The sequence below is a fragment of the Phoxinus phoxinus genome (assembly GCF_949152265.1).
Source record: "Phoxinus phoxinus genome assembly, chromosome: 6".
NCBI lineage: Eukaryota > Metazoa > Chordata > Actinopteri > Cypriniformes > Leuciscidae > Phoxinus > Phoxinus phoxinus.
Genome location: NC_136881.1, coordinates 42,372,946 through 42,385,305, shown reverse-complemented (window position 1 = coordinate 42,385,305; position 12,360 = coordinate 42,372,946). Strand labels below are relative to the sequence as shown.

General features: G+C 41.7%; 2 protein-coding genes and 1 long non-coding RNA gene across 3 annotated transcripts in view; all 3 read right to left on the bottom strand.

Annotated features, from left to right (window-relative positions):
• LOC306999726 (polymeric immunoglobulin receptor-like) overlaps positions 1-8,460 on the bottom strand; it is a 44,951-nt gene extending 36,491 nt beyond the window's left edge. The window contains exons 1-2 of the mRNA XM_079614621.1: positions 8,143-8,460; positions 7,737-8,051 (exon numbers count right to left, since the gene is read on the bottom strand). Coding sequence (XP_079470747.1) covers positions 7,737-8,051; positions 8,143-8,335 — 508 coding nt within the window. The 5' untranslated portion in view covers positions 8,336-8,460. The remainder of the gene's footprint in view (positions 1-7,736; positions 8,052-8,142) is intronic.
• LOC307000238 (polymeric immunoglobulin receptor-like) lies at positions 2,645-7,650 on the bottom strand (the record flags this gene model as incomplete). Its single annotated transcript, XM_079615673.1, has 5 exons — positions 2,645-2,715; positions 2,808-2,879; positions 6,603-6,878; positions 6,955-7,272; positions 7,353-7,650. The coding sequence occupies 5 exons, from the start codon at positions 7,648-7,650 to the stop codon at positions 2,645-2,647; spliced, it is 1,035 nt and encodes a 344-aa protein (XP_079471799.1).
• Positions 8,461-10,956: 2,496 nt separating the features above from the next.
• On the bottom strand, positions 10,957-12,050 carry LOC306999725. Its single transcript, XR_013797912.1, has 3 exons — positions 11,934-12,050; positions 11,550-11,846; positions 10,957-11,449 (listed from the first exon to the last, which is right to left on the bottom strand). It is a non-coding gene; the product is annotated as an uncharacterized lncRNA (long non-coding RNA).
• Positions 12,051-12,360: the final 310 nt, after the last annotated feature.

Sequence of the window (12,360 nt, the reverse complement as noted above, 5' to 3'; positions counted from 1 at the left end):
ATGTGAGATCCACACCAGTATTTCCCAGAATCCTCTTCTCTCAGATCAGTGATGTTTACAGTAAAGACTCCAGTAGTAAAATATCAGGACTCTCAGTCAACCAACAAGGCAGATTCAACACAAACAATTCAAATAAAAAAAGTTCAAAGTAAAAGGTTAACATAAAGTCAAGGGAATCTTTTAAAAATGTAAGATATATATGCAACCACAATACTTAATACATCAGGAGGTTTACATGTTGAGGTACAGAGGTTCAGACCCGTGTGTTATAAGAAGGCAAACGCTTTCTAATCTGAACATATACAGTGTTTCTCTCTGTCTCTCCTCCGATCATCAGAGGATCATCGGCTGAAGTCTGAGTCTGATGATGCTTCTGTCACTTTAACAGACATGTGTGGAGTCAGCATCACGGACAGCAGCTGTCAATCAAACTCCAGCATCACTGACAGCAGCTGTCAATCAAACTCCAGCATCACGGACAGCAGCTGTCAATCAAACTCCAGCATCACTGACAGCAGCTGTCAATCAAACTCCAGCATCACTGACAGCAGCTGTCAATCAAACTCCAGCATCACGGACAGCAGCTGTCAATCAAACTCCAGCATCACTGATGGACAGTTTAACAACACAAACTGGACAAAGAGAGAAATGTCGAGACTTGTTTTCATTTGCTTCCTTTGCTTCATCTTAAACTTTGGTTTTTAAAACATCTACATGTATACATGGGTCCATGTATATAACAACTATTAATGCCAGTGTTTAACTTCTCCAGATTGACTGGAGCATGTAAATCAGTGTCATTTCTAATTAATCCAAACAGAAGAGTAGGAAACATGCATCGACTCTATAAACTATCATACCATAACCTACACAAAGATAATTTCAATAAATCAAGAAATTTAACAGACATTATCTCAGATTGACCACTAGATGGAGCAAGAGGATTCAACAAGACATTTGTGTTTGTGTTTAGTCTCAGTCAAGCTGATGCTCTCAATGAATATTTTTTGGACGATGTTCCATTCCTTTGTTGACTCTTCTTAAAATATACAGTACTATCCCTTAAGGAATTTCAAAAAATGTCCTTTTTTTTCTTTCAGAAAATGTACATATAGTTACAAACTTAGAGTAGGACTACTATTGGAGTCATTTTCATATTACAGCAAGGTTTAGAGTAAAATATTTAGTACTAATTTCTATAATGAACCTTTTCATAATTCATAGTCATTTAACATAATTTTTTTAATCTGTAAAGATATTGTGCGATTCACGAGCCAAAGCGCTCAGATCAAATAAGTACCACAAAAGTCATTCAGACTGTAACGCACAGACTCTTTATAATTGTTGTGAAATTGCTGTTTTATTTTGCACCTGTAGTTATAGGGTTCATGCAGGGAGTTTAAAAAGACTGGGAGAGAGTTAGGCTGGTGCATTTGTGAACAGTTGTTCTTGCGTTCCGATTAAAAGTTCAGAAACGGAGCCACCCTTGTCTGTCATTCTTCAGACGTGACACTGGTGTCAGAAGAAGGTGGTCGGAGCGTGAATTGGAGTGTGTCCTGTGCAATCTCACGGAGGAGCGACGCCGCGGCGGGGGAAATCCCGTGCCTAGTGAGATGCGGACACCCGTGCTGGAAGAGAGAGAAGTGGCTGGAGCCAGTGCTCAATCGCCTCTTTAGAGTTGGAAGTGAGCCAGGATGAGGACAATGCTTCAGCCGGTGAGAGTAAACATGCTGGTTTCGAATGGTTGAGGAAGTGCTATCCTCCCATAAATGGAAGTGTGGGTGCAGCAATGGAAATTCTGCCTGGAAGAGAGGTGGACGAGGTTGAGTCTGGCTCAGTCTGGTGTGGGTTCATGTTAAGCTGCCCAGGTATGACGAATCTGTGTCCCCCAAGCCATATTTTGGAAGATTCATCGGCTCAGCTGGCATTGGCGCTGGAAAGGCCAGCATTACAAGTGCTGCTTGATCTCACACAAGCAGAGCAGAGAGATACACTTACTTTGAACAGCAGTTTGAGGCGTGGCAGACAGCAGATCAAAGACGGTAACAGCTTGCTGGTAGACGGAGGATAGAAGGGGAAAGACTGGGTGCTTTGGCCGTGGATGTGCGGTTCTATGAGCGGGGAGGGAACCCGCAGTGCACAGCAGCTGCACAGGAGGAGCTGGCTCTCCACGCATTCCTGCAAGCGCTGCTTCCGGAGAAGCTTCGTCAGTATGTATGCTTGTCTGCCCAATGAGCACTGGCTCAAGCATTGTCAGAGCGAGCAGAGTCCGTATTCATGACGAAACGAGCAGCGGCTCCCTTTTACCACACTCCTGCCGGAGTACGCCAGGCCGAGCTTACTGAGGTCAAAGATGCTGAAGGAATATTTCATAAGGGTGACCTAATGCAACAAGGCGAGAGCAGAGAATGGCGCCTGAACCGGCGAGGGCATTCTACTCAATGGGACCTATGTTACCTTCGCGGGGATGCGGGACACGTAGCCCGTAACTATCCCTCCCCTGAGCCTTTGCCCCGTTATCCTGAATTTCCGGAAAACTAGGAGTGGGTGGTCGGGCGGAGGGACGGCCACTCCCACCACAGTCTACATCCCTCCATGGAAAATGGCCCTGGGCCACACCCAGGGTTTTTACGTGCACAGTGTTCTAGATAGTCATCCCTGATGTGCCCTCGGGCCAAGCAAGAGGGGATGCACCTGGGCAGTATAATCGAAGACCTGCATGGAAAATGACCCCCGTTGATGTCAGCACCACGCCGGCCCAGTTATCCGTGCAAGTGCCCTCCCCATAAAAAGGCACTGGCACTTACCATTGGCCAGCGTCAACAGTTGTGGGAAGTGCTGAAACGCAACGAGGATGTCTTTGCGGCACGAGACGAGAACTGCGGACAAACGGGGTTAGTGCAGTTAGTGAGCCTCTAACGAGATTCACAGCGACCAGGGACATAATTTCGAGGCCGAAGTGTTCCAAGAATTGAGACGACTACTGGGGATACACAAGATGCGCACAACTCCCCTTCTTCCGCAGAGAAATTGATTGGTGAAACGCTTCAACCGTACCCTGACCACCCATCTAGCCGTCCTAAAGAGTGAGCACCAACGTGACCAACACATACCCCTGATCCCCTAGGCCTACTGAACAGCAGTTCAAGAGTCTACGAGGTGCAGGCCAGCCGCTGTCATGTTTGGCCTGGAACTATGGACCTGTGAAACTGGTCTTTTGGCCCCCCATCTGAACCAGAGATCCCCAGAGGGCCGGGGGTTGGAGTATTTGCAAAAGCTGCGGAACAGCACATGAGGGATCCCGGGACCGTCAGGGAGCTGCATCAGCAAGACAGAAGCGGGCATACGGTGTCCACAGTAACAACAAAGACTTTACTCCACAGAGTTTGGGTTTTGAGTTTTACGGACAGAGTTTGGGATTTGGGACAACGGGGATAGCCAGGATCCTTACAAGACTACGTCTGTGAAGTTGCCTGTATGTAAGTACAGATCAAGGACTAAAGTTGTTGCAACTGAAAGCTACTGTGCGCTACTGAGTTATTTTATGGACACTGGGACAGTTGTCTCTTAAGGGGAGGGTAGTGGGGGGAGTTCAAAAAGGCCGGGTATAGAGAAACAAGAGTGTGAGTTAGGCTGGTGCGTTTGTGTACAGTTGCTCTTGCGTTCCGATTAAAAGTTCAGAAACAGAGCCTCCCTTGTCTGTCGTTCTTCAGACATTACAATACACTTTGTGTGTAACTGAAAGTCTTATGAAGACATAAAACAGCTTTGTTTGAGAAATAGGTATAAATTAAATTGATTACTCACAGAAAATCTTCCTCTCTATGATCTTTCACATCACGTTTCACCCGTGAACTTTGTTTTCATTCAACGGAAGCACAGCCCCATATAAGGATAAAGGGAGGAGGAGTAAAAACTCTGCTTAATCCTCATTGGCTCTCGTGTGTATCTTCGTCGTGCCATATTTTGAATATTCATAAATCTAAATATGAACTTTTATATGAGTGAACATGGATGAGATTCAGTCAGACACAGATTTTATGTCTCATTATCAATTTACACTGACTTCCATGAGGAGCTTTGTGTCTTTTCATCACAGAATAAAGCTGAACGCCAGTGCAAAGCAATGTCAAATAGGAGCTGAACAGCTGGACTTTAAACATTTATAAGCAAGCAGATATTATTCTATAATGCATTATTGTGCATTATAATGCACACTTATGTATGACTGCGGTTGATAGGACTGCTGTTTTGAGATTGCACTTCTCTCTAGCAAATATTTCAGATGACCTGACTAAAACCTTTTGGAGGAAGATCTGGGATATTTTATAAATAATATTTGTATTTTTCATATATTAAACAAATTCACAGCATCGTTTTAAGGAGTGGAAAGTCTGCGTTCATCATTAAGATAAACATCTTGTTCTTATCATCTGCAGAAGGCTGAAGGGCTTCTGGGTTTGACTCAAAGAACATAAATGGAGCATAAGAATACCACAAGCATTTCATGTAGGCCTAGATCTTTATCACACTGACCTCAGTATCAAACAACCCTGCAAACACTAAGGACTTTTACAACCAAGTCACTTAGTTAAAACTACTGGGTTTATACTTTATATTCACAAAAAAAAAATATTAATCTGTCTGATGATCTCCCCCATAACATCACAACACAACTTTAGAAAGTGCCAATTCACATTCAGTAATTCTGTTACATTTCTGTATAGATTGACAATTATGTTTTATTCTCTAGACTTTTGCTATTACTACCATGTAGAGATACGCTTTTGTCGAATTTAGCCGTAACGTTTTTTTGATGTAACGATTTTACAGGGATAATGATGATAATAATGTTGAAAACTCCAGTGAAATTTACAATAAAACCTGGAGATGTTTCTTGTTTAAAGTGGTACTGACATGAATGTACATAAACTAAAAAGTTGTAATAATTATAGGATTTTTTACCATTCTATCACTGATTTTTTGGGGCTCATTATTTTTATTTTGTTTGATTTGTTTTTAAGTCAAAATAGTCGAGTCAAAACAATTTGCTGATCATAAACGCTTGTGAGGTGAATTACTGAATGATCATCTGTTAGTCTTTATTGTCTTCTGTCTCTCTGTTCAGTGTCGTGTGTCTTTCTGTGGGTTTCCTGAGTAATTCTGTTAAATTAAACTGAACTGAGACCCTCAACCTTCACATGTTTCATGTGGCTTTTAGCTGGATGGAAAGAACAGCCTGTTCATCACGCAAACACACACACACACACACACACACACACACACACACACACACACACACACACACACACAAAAAAAAAAAAAACCCATCAATCTTGCAATTAAAAGTCTTTCAATATAGTAACAAAACATTTTTGTTTTGTCATCATAAATGAAAAAATATTCATTCTAATAAACACTTTGTACGAAATATATCTAAAGGCTTTGAAGATTAAAATGAAGATTAAAAGCAAATTAGATCAGTGGTTAGAAGAACAGTTCTACCAGAAAGACTCGGGATAATTGATTTTGTAACAATAACCATTTATTTAGAAGCTCACCAAGCATCATGTTCTTTTGGCGTAGGCCCTGTTTGTAACTCGCATTCAGAGGGTACGGAATCTGCGTGTCCCGCCTGAAGACGAAGGCACTCCATCTTTGTCTGACTCCGTTTTAACATTAAAGGCAGAACAGTTTCTGTCATTTTTTAGTGTGTGATGTGAGGCGTGAGGTAATCGCAGCTGCTAACACACACAAGCTCTTGAAACCCCGCCCTCTGTGTCGGGAGCAGCAGCTAATTTGCATTTAAACAGTGTGTTTTTGCTCACCCTCAAAACGTGACAACTTTAACATGCTATTTAAAAATATCTGTGAGGTATTTTGAGCTAAAACTTCACACACACACACACACTCTGGGGACATCAGAGATGTATTTTACATCTTGTGAAAAGGGCATTTTACCACCGCTTTAACATAATGGGTGTTTAGGCAACTGGCCCCAGTAGTCTATGATATGTTCTTGTGTGTGTGTGTGTGTGCGTGTGTGTGCGTGCGTGCGTGTGTGTGTGTGTGCGTGTGTGTGTGTGTGTGTGTGTGTGTGTGTGTGCGCGTGCGCGTGCGTGCGTGTGTGTGTGTATTTGTGAAGGACAGCATCACCTCATCTTAATAAACACTCAGTCACAGTAAATCCTCCAATCAGCAGCAGAGTCAAACACAAAGAAATAATGTTGATCAAAGAGAAATCTGAAAATACATAAACACATACAGTCAAGATTAGAGAGAAATTCTAATTCAATAATTCTAATACATTTAAACATCTAATAAAAAAACATTCAGAATTCATAGAAAATACACAGTTGTGAATGAATTAAAAATGCAGTATTTTATTGAAGCTGCTGATGTTGCTGTTCATTACAGGCACAACTACTGTAATTGATAAAATCATTAATATTAATAAATAATAAATAATTGCCGTCACATGCTCTGACAAGTGCGTGTGCTGTTCAATGCCATTGAGACAGTTTAAGTGCATATCTAATATTTCTGCAAACAGTAAGATAATCTTACATTTTAATACAAAATAATACAAACATATATCTTACCCTGTTTAACAGTGAGGTTGACTTTAGTGATGATGTGAGATCCACACCAGTATATCCCAGAATCCTCTTCTCTCAGATCAGTGATGTTTACAGTAAAGACTCCAGAAGAAGCTTCATCACTGAAAGAGAATCGATCATCTCTGATCGTCTCCAATGAAACTCCATCCTTCACACACATGGAGGGTTCATGTGCTTTGCAGAAGCATTTCTGATGTTCATCATGATGTTTGCACTGGATTGACATGTCGTCTCCTTCATACTTAGTCAAGTTCAGCTCTGGAAATATTAGAAATATAAGAACATCAATCCACAGCCATAGTTTCACATATTCAGATGTATAAACCTTCCTCACCCTCGTTCATGATGACGATCAGATGAGTGTAAAGATAATTCACGTCTCTCTCTAATGTCACTGCACACCAGTATTTCCCAGCATCCTCTGCTGTCAGTCCAGTGATGGTCCCAGTGAAGACACTTGCAGTGACGTCATCATTCAGAGTCAGTCGGTCAGTCTTGGTCTCTTTCTCTTCTCTCACAGTCTCATTGAGAGTATTTCTATCTCTAGTGGAGCACTTCCCCTTACAGAGAGACTTTGACTTTGATTTATAGATTGAATCATAAGGGCAGAAGATCTCAGCAGATTCTCCTTCACGTCTCACTATTGGAGCCACTGCAAACAAACACACACATTTAACACACATGATTCTGAATATACTGTATTTACAGCAATAAACATCTGAATTCACTCACTGAAGAGGTCGAGCTGAATTTTGGTGGTCAGGGAGATGAAAGTCAAATGTGTGTCTCTGGTTTCTGCTCCACACCAGTAAACTCCAGCATCTCTCACGCTCACATTACTGATGCTCACTGTAAACACTCTCTCTTCATTTCTCTCAGATGAAGGACTCGTTTCTGTCACTGCAGATGTGCTGATGTTTTGACAGATGTGATCATCATCCTCTTTGCAGAAATGAACTTTATGTTCCTCTGGGATCTGACAGGTGATGTTGACTTCTTCACCAAGATGAGCAGATTCAGTCACAAACATTACATCTGTAAATAAAGATAAATTAGGCCTACATAAAAATCACACATACTTCATGTATGCCAGATAAAGTATTTTTGGTTCCTCACCGTCTGTGACGTCCAGCTGAAGTTCAGTGAAGCTCTCAGTATAGTGAGACACATTCACTCCACATCTGTATGTTCCTGCATCTGCAGCTTTCAGCTCTCTAAAAAACACCATCAAGACTCCTGCTCTGGTGTCGTCATATAAAGAAACATCTCCATTCTCCATCCATTTATCCTGAACTCCTGGATTCTTCCTCTCTGAACATCCATCTGGTTCTTTACAGACGTATTTTGGCTTGGTTTTGTGTTGAGGATGTTCACACTTGATCATCATACGACCTCCTGAGTGGCCAGTCGCTCTAGACACGCCCACTTTACCTGTCAATCACAAATACCACTTCTAATATTTTTTTTTCACAAAGATTATATAAACTTTAAAACCAGATTTGAATGAGTTATTTCCACTTACTGGTGATATATAGATGAACAGTATTAATAATGGAGTAACTGTACGAGTGTCCGTTGATCCAAACTCCACATAAATAAACTCCTCCATCATCTGGAGTCAATTCAGTAATTCTCACATTGAAGAAGTTTTTATGTCTGTCATCAGAAATGCTCAATCTTTCTTTCTCATCCTGTGATTTAGTAGTGGAGATCATCTCATCAATGGTGTAATTTCCTGTTTTGAATATGGTTTTCCCATCATACCTTTGATCCCAAGAATATTCACAGCTGAAAGCAGTTTCTGTATTGTTTACATTCACTGTTTTTGACGCTCCGCAACACGAATCTGTAAACATTCAAAGTATTAATCTGTAAACTGGGAGAACTTAATAAAAACATGAAACAAGGAAAACATCTCGGGTTACTTGACTGAAGCCTGTTCCCTGAAAAAGCGGAAAAAGAGATGCTTCACTTGATTTAAACGCTATGGGAAAACCTCTTTGTTTGACTAGTTGTGAACAAATCAAAGAGTTTAGCATAAATAACCTCTGATGATGAGATCATCGGAATGCACACTTCAGAGGCTATAAGGTGTGACAGGTGCGCTAATAAGGTCTTTTTGACTGAAGAACGTCCTGAACATGCCCTTAGTGTGGTAATGAAGCGCAGCATCTCGTTCCTGCTTTTTCAGGGAACAGGGTTACAGTCAAGCAACCAGAGACGTTCCCTTTCAAAAGCTACTCTTAATGCTGCGCTTGATTTAAGCGCTATGGGAACGCGAATACCAAAGCTGCCACACTGGAAGTGTCTAGACCCCTCAAGATTGTGTAGTGTACACGCACAAACACAAGAAAGGCCTCAGGCATGAGCTTGGGATGTCGACTCAAGGACATGTGAACCCGGAGTAACATGAGGCTCCAAACTATAAAATCGAATAAATGTGTGCGTAGAGGACCAGCCTGCCACATCACATACTTGCTGAAAGGGGGCACCTCTTGCTAAAGCCCTGGATGATGCAAGCCCCCTGGTGGTAGAATGAGCCCTAACGCCTAGAGGCGACGCTTGACTGTGTGCCTTATAGGCTAGGGCAATGGCATCCCTCACCCAATGTGACATAGTCTGCTTTGTGGCGGAAAATCTTTTCCCAGTTCTAACTGACCACATCAGGATGGAGCTTCCAATCCCCATGTGTGACCTTGCGTCTGGACAATAAATCTGCTCCCACATTCATGCTTCCGGGAATGTGAATCACCCTGAGGGACAGGAACTTATCCTGAGTCAAAAGCAGAAACTACTGTGCTAGTTTGTCCAAAAGGCGTTCGCCCAATCACAGTCCACCCTGGCAATGTATATAAGTGACTCAATGTTGTCCAACCGCACCAGGAAAAGGTAGCCTCTTAACTGGCGGAGGTTATTCAGGAAGTTCTTCAGGGTCAGAAATATAGCCATCAATTTGAGGCAACAGATGTGCCAGTCATTACTTTCCAACTCTTTGAAAGTGATGGAAAGTAATTTCCTGACCTAGCCTAATATTACTCAGGGTGTTTAAGATGAACTTGACACATGTGGGGGACAGCTGTGCCCACATGGAGTCCCCCTAAATACCTTGTCCTCTGGGCAGGAGAGAGAACACTTTTCTTGCCATTGAATCTCAACCCCAGAGATACTTAATGAGCGAGGACGCCATACGATGTCGACGCACAAGCTCTTGAGACTGAGCTTGTGTATGCCCTGGACTTGCAACAGAGCCAGAACTGCATCCATGGATTGTGTATGTGCGGGGCAACAAGGCTAGGCCGAATATAATAACCTGATATTGGAAAGCTTCGCCCCCGAAGCCAAACCTTCCTGTGTCATGGCAGAATTTCTATATGAAAATATGAGTCCTTGAGTTCAATTGTGACAATCCTTTGTATAGCAGAGTTGCAGTTCTTGTATCAGCAAGTCCCAGTAGTCGACATCACGGCGTTGAAACGCAGAGGACAGTGCGCAATGTATTCTATATATTCTATATGGTTGGCAGTAGTTTCCACGCTGCCGACTTCTCAGAAAGGGGCACTAATTTACATGCAGCATCTGTGACACGCAGTGTCTTGTGAGTTAATCGCTGGTAACGCAACGTCTTAATGGGGTAATGTTAAATAGCCCGTGTCCTGGGGAACGGCAGGAAGCAATTGAATATTTAACATTTCGCTGGAAACCACTGCTCCCCGAAACACCAATTGTAGAACAGCGGTGTCATGAGGTAGGTTAGCCTGGTATGCCTGCCATAGTGTGGAGAGCAGCAGAAGCATGACCCGCTGACTGAAGCGCCTTCCCTACGAGCGTGAATGTTGTTCAGCACAGCTTAGTGGGGATTGCTCACTTTAAGATAACCATGTGCCATTGCACCCACGATAGTCAAATAAGTCGTCATCGAGGGCACAAAGACACATGGAGAAGGCAAGAGACTGTTGTTGAGGCCCCTGTCGCTGGACAGAAATCTGCTCTAACTCAGAGCGCTTGCTAATCTCTCCTGTGGTCAGTCTAGCTGTAATCTGGCCTCTGCACGAGTGACCACCTAGAGTAACTCCTCATGCACTTTATCATTGCCGGAAGGTCCATCTCCAGATGGATACTTTGCCATTTAATTCCTCAGAATTAAATATAACAGCCAGACAAAATATTAATACAAACATCAAATTTTTCATCAGATGAATATTAAATCATTTCACAGAACTAAATGCAGCTAGATATAGATCAGACTCACTCATGTAGAGCAACTCACAGGGCTTGCGTTCGCCATTCTCTCGACATGATTCTCTCTATATTTTTTTTAACTTAAAAAAAAAAAAAATTTCATCAGAGTTTGTTTAAGCCAAATTATTTGGCATGTTTTTCACACGTGTTCACAACCGGTCAAACAAAGAGGTTTTCCCATAGCGCTTAAATCAAGCACAGCATTGAGAGTAGCTTTTGAAAGGTAACAATGACAAATATGTTTTATTGATTATTTTTTTTCCTCTACTCACTCATTATGTGCAAATGAACTGTTTTAATAATGGAGTAACTGTATGATTGTTCTCTGAACCAAACTCCACATAAATAAACTCCTCCATCATCTGGAGTCACAGCAGTAATTCTCACAGTGAATACATTTTTCTGTCTGTCATCAGAAACACTGAATCTTTCGGTCTTCTTCGAGGTGCTGTAAATCGTCTCAATAGAGTCTTCTCCTTCTTTGAATATGATCTTGAAATCATTACTATGATTCTGTGAATATTCACAACTGAAGGTTGCAGTTTCTCCAATATTCACCATCACTCTCTTTGACACGTTACAACATGAATCTGTAATTCACATAATAAAGAAATAGATTTCACACATATACAAACTTTTAAATTATCCATAGTTTCACTAAACAAATACATTTATCTTAAATTGACCAACCTTCTTCCACTTTCAAAGTCATATCAATGTACTGCTGGCCAATAACTCTAATCCAGTATCTTCCAGCATCTTGTTGGTTCAGTTCTCTGATGTAGATCATGAGTTTTCCATCATTGTTTTTAAACAGTGTGAACCGTCCTTCATTAATCCATTTATCATGTTTCTTATAATTTATTATTATTCTCCACTCAGGTAATTTGGCCATATATTTAGCGGAGTAACTGAACCAACGTTCCCCAGAATCAAGCAGAAGACTTCCTCCAGAATATCCAGTGACACTGACGCATCTCACTGCACCTGTCAATCAGATTGATACTGTGATCAGAAAGCTCATGAACAGAAAACAGCATCATTACTGCAGTGATGAAAGAGAAAAGCTCTGACCTGAGATCAGGGAGAAAGTGAAGAAGATGAGGAGGATCTTCATTGTGAGTTGAGTTCAGTCTTCTTTATGCTGAATGTTCTCTGTGTGAATCTCTCTGTCTCTACATCTGTGTGCTTTAGTTCCTCTTTCTTCAGCTCTTTATCAGTAATGATCAGCTTTACTGGCTCCTCCCACCATCAGCACTGACTGAATATTACATTCATCACACTGAAAGAGCGCCACCTAGTGGAGGTTACCATGTCTGATACTAAATAATTTGGCATCACCGACTTGTGAGTGTAGCCATGCATATGTATATTACAGTGTTTTCCCATGAATTTGCAGAGGGTTGTAAATAGAGTATGCCATTTGTCTTTTTTAGACTGTCATAATGGGATGGGACAGAATCAGGTCGTCTACGAGTCATTTAGCACCGGATTCTCCACA